At 35.0% G+C, this 13,657-nt stretch overlaps 1 protein-coding gene across 1 annotated transcript; it reads right to left on the bottom strand.

Moving 5' to 3' along the window:
- Positions 1-238: 238 nt before the first annotated feature.
- On the bottom strand, positions 239-1,160 carry LOC149538455 (uncharacterized). The gene has a single exon (XM_089799781.1). It carries the CDS (start codon positions 986-988, stop codon positions 425-427), a length of 564 nt encoding a protein of 187 aa, XP_089655907.1. The 5' UTR covers positions 989-1,160; the 3' UTR covers positions 239-424.
- Between the last annotated feature and the right edge of the window lie 12,497 nt (positions 1,161-13,657).

Here is a 13,657-nt window from a genome sequence, read left to right as displayed (position 1 = left end):
AGTAGCATAATACGTCTTCAAAATATAGCATAATGAAGACAAAATATTAGAAACTGGACTGTTTAAATGACAAAATATATACTTCTAACAAACCTTTACACATTTAAATTTTCTATTGCTCGATCAGAGCTCTTGTTATTACGATAGGCACAGTTTATAGTCTCGAAGTAAGCATTATGAATACTTCCACCCTCGTAAAAAGGCCAATCAAATTCAGAAAGCTGCTTAATACACAAAGTTCTAAAGCTAAAATAAAGATCCATTACTAAAGCTGCAATAATACACATAAAACCCTAGAACTTCAACAAGAATACATAACTAAAGCTGCAATAATACACTTAAACCCTATAGCTTTAAAGAAGCATGCATGACTAAACCTGCAATAGTACCGACCAAACCCTAGAGCTTTACTAATAATACATGCCTAAAACTTGTTGAAAAGACTCTCAGCTTGCTTGAAGTACTTGCCATACTTGTTCTCTTCGTCCTCAGATCCCGAATGTGATGAAGCGTGAGGTGCCGACTCGTGTGACGCAGCATGAGGCGCCGAATTATGTGATGCCGTATGAGGCGCCGAATTGTGCACACCAGAATTTCCGCTACTGGTACGGTTCTCCTCGCCGTATTTGTGCAAATAATCCTCGGCCTTCTGCAAGTATGTCCCGTTCTTGCTCCCGTCCAGCTTCCCGTAATGCTTGGCTGCCGCCAAAACGTCACCAGCGGCAGCGGCGATCTTCGCTTTATCGATCGGATGATCTCCGCCGGATTCGGACTCTGCTTTGTGAAGCTTTGATACGGCTGTGTCAAGGAGGTATTTGGCGCTGGAAAGGGCTTCTGAAGACGACGGGGGTTTCTTGCCGTGCCCTTCCGACGAGGGTTTCCTTCCGTGCCCTTCCGAATGCGTTGATGTTGCCTGATCGGAAGAATCAGAGACGTAAGACGCCGCTTTGTGCAAATATTGTGAAAACCCTCCATCCTGCGAATCCATTGCCCTGAGCAAATGAAATGATAAGATATGATATTAAATATCTCAGATGTGAAGGAAAGAGGAATGAGTAGCCGAGTAAGGTCAAGAAAATTGGTATTTATAGAAAGCGGGGAGCGCAATTGAAGGGTAGAGAGTCGAACGCGTGTTCTGGCTTTTGCCATGTAAATTTTGCTGACCCATTAGTAGGTGTAAACTTGACACCTATATTAATTGTGTGATTCAAGTAATAACTGTCCCTACCTGCCTAGTTTTTCTTTGTAAATATGGGATTGTACTGAAAATGTGTATTAATTTTAGATTTCATTGATATAATCTTAGTTAAATTAATCTTTTGTATGTAGTAAGTTAAATTTGTATTTTGGTTGCTTTGAATTATGTTATAGTAAATAAGTGTGTAAATATTTTAGTTGTTCTTTGTGATTTTTTTTGTTTGAATTATGTTGTAGTAAATAAGTGTGATAATTTGATGGTTCTTTCGGAAAAGTGAAAATGATATTGGCATATGTTATTTGATTGTATAAGGTAATCAAATATAAATGTGACAATTTAGTGGTTCTTTCTAAAAATGAAAATGATATTCATATATTATTAGGAGATGTTGATGTACATGAACATTACCTATAAGATTTGATAAAGAAGATAAGGCTAGGAATGCAACATAACTAATCATAAAGCTTTTCAGCAAATTTTAAAGTTTAAATGACGAGACATGTTGTCTCATTGACTATCTTTGACATCATGGATGTTAAATTCTTATACTTTGTTCTTATATTAATAAATATGTTAATTCAATTCTATCTACATTGTATGACAATAATAAAAAAGATAATTATATTTATATTAATGTTATAATATAAATATTAATATTAATAAATTAGTATAAATATTTATTATAGTATTTGTTAATATATTAAATCTTATTAATAGGATTCAATATACACATTTTATGTTAGGAAATTTGCATTTTTTTAATGAATATTGTATAGTCATAATGACTACTAAAATTTAATCTATTACAAAAATATTTCAAAACTATAATACAAATGTATAAGTTCACTACTTCTCGTGTTTGTAAATGTAAAGATTATGGCTTATAATCTTATATTTGCAAGTGTAGCCATTATGGCTTAAAATTTATCCGTGCTACAATGAGAACACCATCAAGGACGACACTTTTTCCATTTCATAATCAAATGGGCAGTCATACTTGATCCCTACATATTTCACCCTTTCCACATAGCTCTATACGCAAATATTTTAAATTTTAGTGTCTATCTCTCATTAGCACTAGCCTGGATATCATTGCCTCCATCTTATATTGAATCCTAAATAAAGTCATATATGTATGTAAGTGATTACTTAAATTTATGTAAAGTTTATCTGTGTATATAGTGAAGTTAAATTTGCAAAGTATTTTATGTAAGAGTGTAAAGTTTATAATAATATTCAAGTTAAATATGTAAACATTGTGGTTCTTTGTGAAATTCTCTTGGGTAAAATTATGTTGTAGTAAATATGTATCACAATTTGGTGGTTCTTTTGAAAAATAAAAATGATATTGTCATATGTTAGTTGGGTGTATTCAATAAGAGTAAAGTAGTTGTGTCTGAGATTAAAAGTATGAACACAACAACAATAGACCCCATACCATCACGAGATATTGATCTACATGAACATTACATGAAGTACTTCACTACAAGATTTTTCAAAGAAGATAAGGCTAGGAATACAAGAAAACAAATCATAATGTTTCTTAACAATTATGAATGATAAGGCATGTTGTCTCATAGAATTTGACCTTATGGATGTTAAATTCTTATATTAATGATTATGATAGTATACTATATATTTTTGGTCGGTAATAGATAATTTTATTAATCAAAAGAGAGCATTAAAACTTTGAAACTTGACTTCCATCTACTACAGTTGTCATATTTTACTAACTACGCCTTCTTATTAGACTGTTGGTTAATAGTTTGTCTTCCTAGATTTTGGTTTATAACTTGACTCTTAATATGCCAAAAGTGATGGAAGACAAAAACAATTAACAACAAAATGGGTCTATGTAGTAATCTATTAGAGACCCCTAAATTGAAAGGAACAACTCCCTTATGGTGCAAAGATTTGCAAAGAATTTGTTTTAGTAGATTAGCTAATTCAGGGTATGCTCTTAACCAGAGAGTAGAAGAGGTATTACCAGATTACCTAACACTTTAAGCAATCTAGTCCAATTTCATATTATAACTCACAACCTCCATAGATATGAATGTATGTAAGGCATTGTTAAGCTCATCTAACATCTAAAATGCAATATATTCTAACCTTTGAATGTAGGATGTAACAATGCAAAACTATCTACCAATGCACATTGCACAAGAAGAGAAATTATGGTCAACTAGACAACACCTAGATTACCCCAATTACTCAAATTTGACAATACTCAGATTGTTTCCAATTCAGTCTCTTTCAATTACCAAAATCTAGACTTCTCATACAGCAATGAAATGCATGTAAACTAACTTGCACAGATCAGAGGAATCAAGATAATGTTGCGAATGAGGAAAGTAAAGCTTACAACCACTGAAAAGAAGGAAACAAAACCCAGTTTATTTGTAATATTACAGTTTTCATTAACAACATATTTCACTCCAAGCATAATACAAGACTTAAATGAACAATAAGATCAAAATACAAACACAGTAGTCCCAGCTACAGGGGTTTGCCCACATAATAATTTGTTGATCTTGTTCCCTCTTCAAAAAGTTACATGTATACACCCTCTAAGAAATAGCTAGTTACATTTGATGATTACATCAAAGAGAATCTTTGAACAAATGAATGCTAAAAATAGGATTGACTAAGTTGTCATCCTTTACAAGTCCAAGCTTATTAGAAGAATGTTACATATGGCTACAATATGAATGTGTGTGTGTGTGTGTGTGTGTGTGTGTGTGTGTGTGTGTGTGTGAGAGAGAGAGAGAGAGAGAGAGATAGAAATACTTGTCACATTGCAGGGAGGATCTATGTAATGCTTCTGATAGAGCATCATTTCTTCTTCAGAGTTATGGATTTATCTCTCTAGTGTCATGCCCAAAATATAAGGGGCAAAACACACACACAATTTTTTTTTCAAGGTTAAAAATTAAACTACTCTAAGTTTGATATGTTTGAGTTCAAAGTTAAAGTATAGGTTCTCTACATTACATTTTAAGATTATAAACTTGAGGAGAAATAAATCGTTAAATAGAACTCTCGCTATAAGATTGATATTAACATCTGTTTCATTAACTCATTAGCCTAACATAACCTCGTTTTAAACAGAACATACTTATTGGTTAAAAACTTTACTTAATTTAAATCTAAATTAATCAATCTACAAACAACTACACGATTAGTACTAATCTTATAAGATAAGATATAACTACACAATGTACTTGAAACCCTTTGGATATACTAATTAAATTTGTTACTTAATTAAAACTAATTTCTAGATAAAGTTAACGTATCTAATTTCAACCACACTATCCTATGAACTAAGGTAACTTATTTTATCATTTAATGGGATACTTAATTACACTAATATGAAAATATTTAAAATTGAACTAACCAACAACATGCATACCAACTATACCATTTAAAAATATAAAGAAAAATACTCAACTATCTTCTAACAATAATTGTGATAATTTCGAAACTTACTAACAAGAAATAATAACAACTAAAACCTATACTACACTATTTTACCTAACTAACTAATATTCACCAACATATTTGAAATATATCCTAAATTAACACTTGAACTAGAATAATAAAACAACTTGCAAATATCGAAATTACCAAATGATACTAGTCACTAATATTTAAAATGTTACAAATACAAACATGAAACTAATTAACTAGTCCTAACTAAATCAAATTTAGAATCAACATAGTACTAGACTTACTTAATTCAAAACTAGAAGAAAATAACTAAGCTAATTTAATAATTTAAACTTTAAACTATCCTAACATTACCACTACAAAGGCTATAGATGCTAACTAATTCTAACAACTATGCTAACAACAAAATAATATTAATAACTACTAACATAATAAAATGAATTATATAATAAAAGAAAACTAATAACAATACTAACTAATATTAATCCATGAATAAATGTACATGATAAAATTCCACCAATTTTTAAGACTAAAATTTTAAATGACAAACAAACTAAACTAAAATAAGGTAACTAACATTCTAACTTAAATGAATTTATTCTAAAACTAGCCTAACATCTAATCCTACTAAACCAATACTTAAACTAACAATCTTAACACAAAACTAACTTACTATCTTAAGCATAGTATCCTACACTAACTCCTAACTGAACAATCCCATAACCCACCCTTAACTAACTTACACTTGGCAAAGGGGACAAGTGGACTGTCCCATCCACTTTCCCCATTCTCCCATGCAAGAACATGCTACCCTAGGATGCTTGGCACGCTACCTAGGGAGTTGGAGCGTTGCCCAATAACAGTCCACCTTAAGGGAATGTTGGAGATCCCAACAAGGAAGGTGGTGTCAGTAAAAGGAGGTTAAACCTTTGCTTGGGTTGAAAGTTGCCCCACCCACTTGCCTTGGACATCCACCAAGGAAGTGACACGCTATCCCATGATTGAATTTCGCAGCCCAAGTACACTCTCTCCTAGGGAAGTATGCTTGGGATGGTAGAGGGGTGAAGGAATAAGAGTTTTGGAATAATAACAGATTGCACACCATTAATGTCTTTTTCATTCAAATTGCCATATCTCATGGATCAAGGCAAAGATGTTGACAAGAATTCGCTGGCTATGAGGAGAATTAGAATTAATTACATTGTCCTGAAAGATATGACTAGCCGTTCCTTACCAATTATGTTTGTATAGACATTGAAGCCTAAGGTCACAAGGGTTAATAGCAATCAAGTCTAGTGGTTAGGTTAGGATAGCTATAAGGTAGTAGTGAATGCATAAAGTTTTGTTGGTGAGAGGTGTCACAAGATGCCCATTTGATATTTTAATTATAAATGCATTTAATTTATAATCCTTTTTAAAAGGTTTAATATTAGATTTTAGTTGCAAACCAAAGGAATAATACAAAGAATATTCTTTGTGGCCTAGGAGGGAATTAAATTGTTTTCCCGTACATTTTCCAGAGAGGGTTTTTAGACCTGAAGATGCACTTTTTCTTTTGAAAGCCAATTTTGACTAAGTGTTGGCATGTTTTATACTTTTTGGTTATACTAGGAATGAATACTAACCTATTTACAACATTGATATCCAATGAAAAAACATACTAACAAGGATGTGTAAAAGGTTATATTTTCTCCCTCTCTCCTATAATTTATGTTTTATTAATCATTATACATCAAGGTGTATGCTCCTTTTTTTGAATGCAATGGAACACATAATCTCTTAATCAAATTGATATTGTTCATAATGAAACTTAACAATGAAAGCACTAACTTTGTGATCACAATGTAAGATTTTGATTACATTTAAAACTTAGACATCAATTTGGAAACTTCAACATAACAAATTGCCTTCCATTAACATAATTGAAAACTTGAAATTCATAACTTAAAGACATTATCTATCATCCTATTTTCCTCACATATATATGCCAAAATTGAAATCACATAAGAGTATTGCAAGGAGAATTTCATAATCTTTTCCTTTCTCTATCATTCATCCTGGTTCAAGGCTCCATCGGGAAAGAACCAGTAAGAAAACCCGATGTCTTTGCCAATACATCAAAATTCAAATACATTTTACATAATATTACAATTCAAAAGAAATCTCTTCAAAATCCTTCACAAGTACTCTCTTCCAATACCTTCAAAACTTCAAGGAAACACAAGGAGAAGACAAGAGCTGACCCGATGAATCATCACAACATCAAGAACAATTCAAGCATGCATCCTAACCCGATTTTGCACAATAGGTCCAAACATAGAACCTGACTAGGGGGGAGGTGGATTTTCTCAATGGGAGACGTCAATCACCATGCCATAACATAGCCCTTTCGAGGCTAAAACATCAAGAACTTCCGTTCTTCCACAAGGCCCTTTCGAGGCTAATACCACAAGGATTTTCATTCCTTTCCATATTCAAGAATTTACAATATTAAACAAGGCATGTGATGACAAGTAGGGGCCCATACACCCTACCCTCTTTCCCTCCTCTCACCATGAGAGGAGACTCTACACCATTAAGGTCCAACTAAGGCCCTACCCCCGTACATGGCCACTTTTTCCCTATCCAAGGGTGAGTGATGCCAAAAAAATCCCCATGAAATCCTCTCAAAACACAAAACATCAAGACAAGCATAAGAATGCATCAAGAACAAACAAAAATCCCTCCAAACCCATCCCAACACACAAGCAAGCAAAAACAAAGAACAACTCAACAACTTATACATGATTCAAGCATAGACAACATGAAAGAACAAATCAATGGAGTGAAGAATCCCTACCTTCACCAAAAGAGTTATGGCAAAAAAATGGTGGTTTGAGAAGAGCTTTTCCTTTTCTTCCTTCAATCTTCAAATTTTCTCCAAATCTAGAGATTGGGTAACAAACCCAAAACTACTCCAAAATCCTCTAAGTATGATCCTTAACTCAACTAGACTCCAAAACAAACTCAAGATGGAGTTTGAGTCACTAGCACATGTAGATAACAATCAATTTTCGCAATCCCTCAAAAATAGGGCTTTTCAGTGACCCTAAAAGTCAAACAAGGAGGCTAAGGGGGTGGAAAATACTCTCCACCTATACCCTTACCCCTAGGGCACTTAAATTTGATGTTTTTAAGCTTTAGAGACATAATAGGAACAATTAAAAGCTAGGAGAATAATAAAATCAAATAACAACCTTTTAAAGATAGACAATGCAAGGATAGCATATTTAAACAAGGGGTTCAATTTTGTCTTTCCTTTAGGTTTCCCGGCTACATGTCCTGCACACTCATTGCACACATCAGTAGGTTCAAGAAATCACATGCATTATGAAATTTACATATCAAAAAAATCATATAAATTAAAACATCCATTTTCTAATGATCAATTATTTATCTAATTCTACTCATCTTTCCAACCATTTGAATTATATAATCAAAGTGTTAGTTTTGCATTCATTTACTTTATCATCATACATGTTCGTAAAGCATTAAATGAAAAAAACAAATATCTAAAAGTAAGGCATCACACATCATAAATATCATAATAATGTTCAGTGCATCAAATAATTTTATGACGTATCGAGTCGTGAGTATCAAAATAATAATATATCATCGATGCTAGGATGGGTCGAGGCGAGGTCTCACATCTAGGCCTTCATTACTTCAATTGCATTCTTCAGCTCCATGACACTTGGAATAAGGATGTTGTCAAGTCTGACCATCCAACAGTCATGCATTTCTTTTAGATCTTCCACTTTGGAAATCTTTGATTTAAGCTTCTTTGCTACATTATCTAATTCTACTCATATTTTCGACCATTTGAATTATATAATCAAAGTGTTAGTTTTGCATTCATTTACTTTATCATCATACATGTTCGTAAAGCATTAAATGACAAAATCAAATATCTAAAAGGCATCACACATCATAAATATCATAATAATGTTCAGTGCATCAAATAATGTTCTGACATATCGAGTCATGAGTATCAAAATAATAATATATCATCGATACTAGGATGGGTCAGGGCGAGGCCTCACATCTAGGCCTTCATTACTTCGATTGCATTCTTCAGCTCCATGACAATTGGAATAAGGATGTTGTCAAGTCTGACCATCCAACAGTCATTCATTTCTTTTAGATCTTCCACTCTGGAAATCTTTGATTTGAGCTTCTTTGCTACATGTTTCAGGACATAGTCCATTGCTGTGAGTTCTAGAAGCTTTGCCACAAGTTGGAAGTTCATTGGATTAGAAGCTTCTTCAATGTATGCAAGATACTTAGTCTTCATTCACTCAATATCCACCAGCTGATGATTATTGGTGACATAAGATTCAGTATGCAAGACCTTTAAATATTCAAATATTTTATCCATTTCCTTCTTTACCAAATCATAGACACGCTTCAATTCACTCTCAGACTTCATCAAACTCTCATATTTGAATTCCAAATATTTCTTCCAATGAAGCAAAGGCTCTGTGCCGGATTTAAGTATCCCATGATTCACAACCACGTTGGTCTTCATGTCAATCACCTCTTGTAACAAAGACAATTGCTCTGTTAAGCTTTTTTATTCTTTCTTGATTTAGTCCTAGTGCTTTGACACTACTTCTCTCAATCTATCTAGTGTCTAACAACAAATTTCCAAGATTCTATATGAGGGGAGGAGTTCACCTATCTAGGCATGGCCAATTTGACCAAATTGCCTCTCTTCATGTAGGTTAAGCAAATGGTTATTATTCTCCTCTGCACCTAGATCAAATGTCCTTGAAGGCATGCTTCCAAGTGCAACTCTAATGTAATCCATCAATTCTTTGAGGCCTTCAGTACCTCTTTCTCAGATCTTAACTCTGCTAGTTTATATTTTATCTTTGTATTAGTTAATTTACAAATGTTGACCATAGATTCATGCATTGGAATTCCCAAGTCAACAGTTTTGATCTAAAAATCATTTGGAGTCATCTCATGAAACTTCCCCTCCTTCTGAGGTTCTGCAATCTCTACTATCATATGACCACTAGTCGAGTCTGTTGCCAATGTTGCAATGGTCTTTTGCTTCTTTGATTTCTTCAACATTGGCTAGGATTGAGTTTCTTGCATGAAAAGGTCTTTAGATCGAGCACTCTCCTCACATCTCCTCTTCTTTCTATTAAAATTCTCTTCCAACCAAGACTCAGTTGAAAGGACACTGAATGTTGACTGTAGGGTTGTAGGATCAAAGAGCTTCCTCACCACTGGGGGTGTCTCCTTGCTCTAGGTGGTAGTAGGAAAAGTAGTTACCTTGGTGATTAAGAGGGCTAGAGTGTCCCTTTGGTGAGATTCCTCTTGCTCTTGACCATCCAAGGGGTTATTGCCACTATCTAGGTTGATGACTTGCACAGGGGAGAGGGCTTGACCACTAACTTCTCCTACTCTTTCTCTTTGTTTGTCTCATCATTTCCAACCTTTCTCGTTTCTGGCAAAGCTCCTCCTCCACAGGTTTGAGTAATTTGGACATTCTCTTTAGGAGCTCGGTCTCCTCCTCCACCAATAGACTGTATTGGACCAGATGATGTTGAAGTAGTAGTAGTTGTGGATGTATCAGTAGTTGATTAAGTTGTTCCAGAAGCTACTCCACAAGTTGAGCTTGCACTTCCAGTTCTCTTCTTTCTCACTCTGGTCCATTCCAGCCACTTGTCTATCCTTTTGATGATTCCACACATCAAGACTTCCATTGTGTCAACTACAGGACCTTCAGGTGGAGTTGAGACAATTTGGGTCTTCTTGACTTGCTCATAGGTTGAGGGATGCATGTGTTGAGTTGTCATTATGCACGATGCTAAATGACAGGAATTCTTGCAAACTCCTCTCTTGAAAAGCTGATTTTGTGAATCAACTCCAAGGTTCTAGGTTGATCTTGCAACCTACTGGAATCCGTTTAGTTGAAGATAAATGTGAATGTTTACGAGGAGGCCTTTGCTGGTTCATTTTGATTCTAGATGAGATGAAGAATCTGCACACTACTTCAAAATAAAACATGCAAAAGAACTATGGTTTTGTATTTTTATGTTTTTTTTATGAATGCAATCTAATAATGCAACTAGTATGAAATCTTATTCTAACAAGGGGGTTAGTAAAGCAAATAACATGAAATTGAAATCCTAATAGACATAAGCTATGGAAAATGACATGTTTACAAGTTAAGCTTTCAAAGAAATCGGTGGGTAACCAATGAAAGAAGGAGCAACACTTCCTTGATTCCACTGATGCAATCATCGGTGATAAACTTAGTGATTGGATGATGTTTCACCCTTCATCCACTCTCAAGGCCACAAAAAGTGCTCTCATGCAAGACGAAAAGTTATGCAGGCACAATTCGATGATTTCTTCTCAAGCTAGTTACGTCAGCGGAATTCATCAAAACCATAACAAACACCAGAACTAATGAATTGCACAACCAAAAACAAAGCAATAAAATTTTGGCTCAATCACAATTTCATGAACATAAACCCACAAAAATATGACACATTAGGGCTAGAATTACTACACTCCAAATGCAATCACCAAAAATGCAATTTTATCGCAAAATAATAGCAGCCCCAATTACATATTACAATGGAGTATTTATAAGAAATCGTCTCCTCAACTTGTGTTGAGAGTGAGAGATATCTTCATGCAATAAAATGCTTTTAATTTAATAAAACAAACTAATTATATACAAACTAAGAATTTAACCAGTGCTAAGTAGGACTCCATCCATTTTTATTCATTAATTGGATGCATGAGCTTTTACATGTTAAAAACAAAGAATTTATGAGAGAAGAAAGAATGAGAAATCCTTTAGTCAAAGTGGAAGTGTCTGGAAGTGCCAAAAATGGAAGTTGATCCTTCACTGGACGTTTGTCAAAGTTAACCTGTCATCAAAATGCATTTTTGATGCATGGAAAGCTCTATGTTTAGAACTGGCAGTTAACTGTCGATGCACCTCTGGAAAAGAGAACCTACGCACTTGCAGAGTTGTGCACCTCAAAATGGTCCAAAATCTCAAAATTGTACTAAGTGTGAAAAATAAAATTATGGCATATGGGTTTTGTTCCCCTTCATCCTAAAGCTATGTCTACATGTTTGCCCTTGAATTTCTCTATAATCTCAAAAATTCTAGCCACATATGGTAAATCTAAAGCCTCATTTTTATCCTTGACCTTCTGTCTATAATTGTCTACCTCAATTCAAGTCTTAGCAAAATCCCTGAGTTTGGTATCCAATTCTAATAAGGCTTCTTCTGTTCTGAAAGCCTACTAGATATCTTCATCATTAGCAGCTTCCTCAAAAATCTTCTTGAAACTCTCCACTACTACCTCTATAGGCAACAATTTCTCCCTTTCCTCATCTTCAAAAATCTCTAAGCATGCATCACTGCAATGCCTCTTTGCTTCCAAAATTCACTCTCGAGCTTGGTCCTTGAGCCAATGGATCTCCATGTGTAATGTTTCCATTACTTTATTACTATCAACAATCTTATCTATCCAATCATCAATCAAATCCAACTCCTCCTTTGTATAAACATCTAGCAAAATTTGGTATCTTTGCCCCTTTATGGTTTGCAAAACTTCTAAGTCCTTACTTCAGGCCCTTACTTCATGCAGAATGTTGAAGTCTTGCTTCAAAATTGCCACCATTTTATTCACATTCTCTTGCATAGCATGCAGTAACTTCAGGTTCCCCTAGATGATCAAAATGCGCTTCTCTTCAAAACGTTCCCCCCACTATTGGTAGGCTTTCAAAAATGGGTCTACATGTACAGCTCCCCATTCTCTGAGTATAGTGTTCAGGGTCTCCTTAGGGTGCTTGGGATCTAGAGGACCAACCACTTTGGCTAAATATCCCCTTAGGATCTCATTTTGCCATCGAAGTGTTCGGAGTTTGACCTCTTCCTGTTCCATGTTCTTGAAAACTTCCTTAAACCCCATGGTTACCATCAATCTAGTTGTATCCTATATGGGCCTCCCAAGCATGACCTCTTTGATTTGATAATCTTGAGGACCAAGGCTTTCTGTATCTATATCATCAAGAGGGATGACCACTTAGGCAAACAAATCTTGGTCTCGAGTATTGTTGACAAATGCCAACAGTCTAGCCTCATGTAATGGAGACTCAAGCTTGTTCAAGATTTTAGCCAACTCAAAAATGTCTTCCTCATTAGCACAAAATTAAGGTTTAGTGCTCCTCATTATTTCTTTCCTGAGCCACCTTGGGATACGCTTAGCTAAAGACTTGCCTCTCGAGGATGAAGAAGTATGTTCTGCTACCTCCTTTCCCTTATCAATCCTCCTCGGAGTACTTTCCCTTTGTGAAGGCTCTTCTTTTGTGGCTTCTGTCTTAGTAGACCTTGCAGCTTGCACCTTAATGTATTGGGAAGGTGGTTGAGAATATTGTACCATTTGTCCCTCCTTCGACACTTCATCAATCACCATTTTTTTTGGTTCCTTCTCTTGTGAAGGTTCCTTCTAAACATGTTCTTCTTTGGAACTTTGGGGTGGAGTAACTGAGCCTTTATCTACCACTGTAACTTGTGGTGGAGATGGGGGAGTAAGATTGGGACCCTATGACTCTGGCGACATCTGCATCTAGTCTTCTTGTTGGAGTTCACTTGTAGGGGTATCCCTGATCTTATCCCACAACCAATTCTATCCCCATGGGCATAAAATCAAAATCTAACATTTTGAAAATGTCATCGCCCTCTTCACTCTACTCATCCACACATTGTTGTACCTTATCTTCTGAAGAAGAGACTTCTAAGGGTTCCTGTGGGGTGGATGACAGTGTTATTGTGGAACTTCTTCTCCTTTGTTGTTCTGCGGCTCTAGCTAGCTAGGTTCTTCCCTATAAAGGCACATATTCCTCTTCATCTTCCTCTTCTTCCTCTTCTTCTCCCTCGAGAATGGTTTTGGGGATAGATGGGCAAGGAACCATTCTTTTAGTTACCCT

Source organism: Cupressus sempervirens, chromosome 9 (assembly GCF_028749045.1).
Source record: "Cupressus sempervirens isolate cs-2001-9-10 chromosome 9, ASM2874904v1, whole genome shotgun sequence".
NCBI classification, from domain to species: Eukaryota; Viridiplantae; Streptophyta; class Pinopsida; order Cupressales; family Cupressaceae; genus Cupressus; species Cupressus sempervirens.
This window is presented reverse-complemented; position numbering and strand designations above follow the sequence as displayed.

What these genes read in the sequence shown, in the direction of transcription:
- LOC149538455 (XM_089799781.1), bottom strand. Translation starts at nt 988, where the DNA reads ATGGATTCGCAGGATGGAGGGTTTTCACAATATTTGCACAAAGCGGCG.